The sequence below is a fragment of the Phanerochaete carnosa genome (genome assembly GCF_000300595.1).
Source record: "Phanerochaete carnosa HHB-10118-sp unplaced genomic scaffold PHACAscaffold_12, whole genome shotgun sequence".
NCBI lineage: Eukaryota > Fungi > Basidiomycota > Agaricomycetes > Polyporales > Phanerochaetaceae > Phanerochaete > Phanerochaete carnosa.
The window spans coordinates 1424028-1428395 of record NW_006767639.1 but is presented as its reverse complement, the minus strand read 5'-3'; the positions used below and the strand labels follow the sequence as shown (position 1 = coordinate 1428395).

Genomic DNA, 4368 nt, shown 5'->3' with positions numbered 1-4368 from the left:
AGAGGCAGGCGGAGGNGGTATGACGATGAAAGCATCTTGAGCCGGCTGTGCGGCCGGCGCGACGATCGCAGGGATCGGCGCAGCGACAGGGGCGGCAGGCATAGGGGGACGCGGAGCAACAGGCGTGGCGGGCGCGGCTGTCGGGACATTGACAGCGCCTGCCGCGTGGACTCGGTCACGATTCTCCACGTGGCGAGACGGGTGGCAGAAGAACGGGCTGGGTCTGCTGCGCTTAGGCCTGCGACTCTCCTCATCACGCTCGTTGTCGCTGTCATCGTACTTGTTCGCAGTGTGCCCCTTCCCAGGCTCTTCATCAATCTTTTCTTCCTTGAGTTCCTCGACCTCCAGTGCTCTCTTCTTTCCCCTCTGGCTCTCAGCCACGGGTGCGTCCCGGTAGCCGCTTATGGCAAGTGGGGCTGAGACGTGGTCGGCGCGGCCCGAAGGTGTGTCGTATTGGAGGAGGTTATCGCGAGACAAGGCGGCGCCTTGTCCGGCTGTATTCGTTTCTAGTCGGTTCGACGCGAACTGGCCAGCGGTGGATACTGCTGTACGAGTCCTTCGTCGAGCATTGTCATCTATGAGTGCTTGGCAGCTGTATTCGGGAATACGCGATGGCTGTTCAGGACTTGAGCGAGCCAGAGCTACGCAGGGGGAGGGGGTCAGTATTTATCCAAGTCGAATATCAGATAAGCAGAGCTCACCTCGGTTCTGCAGGAATATTGACGGAGGGCTCACGACGCGATATTCACGATGCTCGAACGGCGGCGAGACACGTCGGCGAATGAGCAGAAGCTGATCTTGCGCGTCGTCGCTGTCAACGTCGCCGCCGTAGCCACTCTCCTCGTCGTTGGACTGGCCATCTTCGATGTCGGACTCGGTGGCATAACCATCGTAGTCGCTCGCGGAGTCGAACAGCTCGGCGTTCAGTCGGTCCCGTTTGGCTTCTCTCTCTGCGAGCAGGTCGCTCATGGCGACGAGCTTTCGCTGCGCGACGCCACGGAGGTCGGGGGGAGCGTCGGATGCAAGAGCGGTGGTTACTTTGAGCCAGCGGCGGAGCCACGCGATTTCTGTATTCAGGGCGTGTAATTCCGCCAGTCCGCACGTTGTGGCCGGCGAGGCGGGGGATGTGGCGCGGGTATTGTCCGAGAGCATCGTGGTCTGGTATGCGAGGCGGTTGGTTGTACGCGATGCGTCGATGGTGTAAGCGCGAAAAAGGTACTGTTTGGGAGTTGTATCTACTTGTACGTGATTATTGTGCGAGTGGCGAAGGCGTAGGTGGTGGGACAGACAAGCGATGTGGCCTTATTGTTGGTTTCAGAGACGCGTTGCGAATGTGGCTTGGTGGTCTGAGCGATACGACGCGGTTTTCAGAACGTGAAGGCAACGTTTGAAGGCAATATCAACAGTGCGAAATGGGATGGAGAATGTGGTTTAGAACGATGGAGGACAGGGCGGGCGCTACAATTTATATCATCCGCGGGCGTCACCTGCGTCGATACGGCTCCGGAGTTTGCTTGCACTTCTCGCAAGTGGCGAGGATTTTTTGAACGACATACCGCTGCGGAGAGTGGCTCACTTTAGTTCCTTTGTTTCTTGAGTTTGAGGTGAGAACCCCTGATGCGCATGAGCGCTGAATGTTCAATGGACGGATCACGAACTGGCCTGGGAAGTGCTCATCCTACGTCTCGGCCCTCGCTGAAACCCACTCAGGCTGCATGTGATAACGATTTCGCACAAGATTGTTCTATTCACGACTTCTTGATGCAGCTGATAGCATGATCTACTTGAGAGCGCCACTAAAAAATCGGTCGACCTCACTGAACTTTTCTGCCGCCTCATGATCCGACTTTAGCGTGTCTTGCACGACGAGCACTCACTAGCCTTTCGTTCCCGCGACTATTCAACCAAGGTCGCACGGGTAAAAACGTTCGAAGAGAGATTGGAGCAGTGTTTCATGAAGGAGATCGCATCAAGCCTGACCTTCACGCTCACTCTAGTCGCCCACTGTACACACTTCCGCAAGGTCCGCACAATCGTGCTAAATGCAACTGCAGCGGGCATGAGAGCGATAACAGCCATAAGGAGAGTCAAAAATTATAATTTTCATCATGTAACATACCCGCAGCCGAGCCCGGCGCGATTCGTCCGCTGCTTTCGAAGACATACAGTCACGCTAAGATAGATCTACGTCCTGATGGCGCCATCAGCGTAAGGAGTAGCTCTGGCTGCGTTGACAAGATAACACGATGAAATGGAGTACTACCAGACATGAGTCAGACATGCGTGCACGATTGCAAGCTCGCTGGTCGAGATAGCGTCCAGACGAGGCTGTCGCAATCCGGGGTCTAGGCCAGGTGATCACGTGAACACCCCGATTGATCAGGAACGCCACGACGTTACTTCGTCCAAAACGCTCTCTCTGGTTCTTTCCTTCTCCCTTCATATATCCTTCCCACGACAGAGTGCTCGGCTACAGCATTCCCCCTACGACGATACTCACGGTGAGAGGAGTTTGTGTTATCTTATCTGCAGACCGTCAGCTTGAGTCGACCTCGAGGCTGCTCGCCCGGAGGTGCGCGACAAAGAACTATGGACGAAGTTAACTACTTTTTCGCGTTCGACGACAAGCCCAAGACATATACCTGCGCTACATTGGGAAGATGACTATGCGCTGCTACAACACGACGAAGCCAAGCTTCATCTTGGGGTTCAGCGTTGTCACTGGCTGGCCTGCGACAATCCGGAGTAGAGCACGGCGTGGTACGGCTTCTCAGGGCGGTGTGCAGTTGCTTAGGCGACTGGCGAGAGATGGACAGGGGCAGATTGAGCTTGTGCGGCAGGTGGGGGAGGTACAAGGACGAGGGCGGGTTGAACTGGCTGCACGACCGGTGCGACCGGCACCGGCACCGGCCCAACAACCGGAGCGGCTGGCACAAGGGTAAGAACGGGAGCGACACCTGGAGTGGGCGCGACTAGAGAGATGGTGGCAAGACCGACCACATGGACTCGGTCATCGCTCTCTCGGTTCACCTTCATGTGCACATGGCTGAAGTGGTGGCGGACGGACGAGCAACCTGCGCTGCACCTGCTGCGTTTAGGCCTGGGACCTTCACGATCACACTCGTCGCTGCCGTGCTCTTCATCGACATTTTCCTTATCGACATTCTCGACCTCGAGTGCCCTCTTCTTCCCCTTCTGGTTCTCCATCTGAAAGGCCGACGACTTGCCGTACCCGCTACTTCCGATGACGGCATTAGCGTGCGCAGCGGGCCGGCAATAGAAGATCTTAGCTGCGAGTGCCCAAAGCTGAGGGGGAGAACGCGCGCGATAGTCGGGGCCGTTCGTGGCGACTGGAACGGAGAGGCGATCGGCTCGGCCCGAAGGCTGGTCGCACTGGAAGGACAAGGGATGGTTACGAGACAAGGCGGCATCTTGTTCGGTCGTATCAGCCGCTGTTTTGTTCGACGCGAACTGAACGGCAGTGGATATCACTGTACGAGCTGCTTGTCGAACGCTATTCTCTCTGGGTGGTTGGTCGCTGTACCCAAGGATATGTGTCAGCTGTCCAGGATTCAGTGGGCGGGCCAGAGCTACGCAGAGCATCAGTGTCAATATATTTGAACGTCAGACAAGCGTAACTCACCTTGATTCTGTAGGAAAGTTACCAGGACGTTCACGTCGCGACGTCCAAGTTGCTCAGGCAGGTGTGACTCACGTCGGCGAGCGGGAAGAGGCTGACCTTGCGCGTCGCCACTGCCATTGTCACCGCCATGGCTACCGTAGAGGCCGTGTTCCTTGGCGACGAAATCAACACGAGCCATCGCGCGGCCGCGCTCGGCGCCTACCAGCTCTGCACCCACCTGATCTTGCTCCTTCACGCGCTTGGTGTAGACATCGTGCATAGCATCGAGCGTCGTCTGTGCGATCTCGAGCAGCGACGGAGGCGCTGTACGTACGAGGCGACGATATATTGCGAGCCAGGAGTTCAGCTCCTCGACTGAGTCATCCAGGTCGTTGAAAATCTCGGTTGCGAGCATTGTGACCGGCCGAATGTGGGATGTGGCGGAGGCGTTGTTCGAGGGCATCTGGTTTTGATTGCGAGGCGGTTGGTTGCACGTAAGGCGTAGACGTTGTGGACGCAAAGTGGCAATTGTTCGAGGGAGTTGTTGCTTGTTGTGCGAGCACTGAAGGCGTAAGTGGTCGGATAAACGAGCGAATGGAAGTCCTATAATCGATGTTGTAGTGGCCGGTGGGCTAAATGGTCTGAGCAATACAACGGGCTTTTCAGAGTTTGTTAACAAATTGTGCGGGCAATATAATAAACGCGAAAGGATGTGGTTTGGGACGAAGGAAGACAAGACGAGCACC

General features: G+C 56.5%; 2 protein-coding genes across 2 annotated transcripts in view; both read right to left on the bottom strand.

The window, feature by feature from the left end:
• PHACADRAFT_264926 (uncharacterized protein) overlaps positions 1-679 on the bottom strand; it is a 1782-nt gene extending 1103 nt beyond the window's left edge. The window contains exon 1 of the mRNA XM_007401431.1: positions 647-679. The gene's annotated coding sequence lies outside the window, so the exon portion shown is untranslated. The remainder of the gene's footprint in view (positions 1-646) is intronic.
• A 1929-nt stretch (positions 680-2608) lies between these two features.
• PHACADRAFT_264925 (uncharacterized protein) lies at positions 2609-3141 on the bottom strand. Its single transcript, XM_007401430.1, has one exon. The coding sequence runs from the start codon at positions 3034-3036 to the stop codon at positions 2791-2793; it is 246 nt and encodes an 81-aa protein (XP_007401492.1). The 5' UTR covers positions 3037-3141; the 3' UTR covers positions 2609-2790.
• Between the last annotated feature and the right edge of the window lie 1227 nt (positions 3142-4368).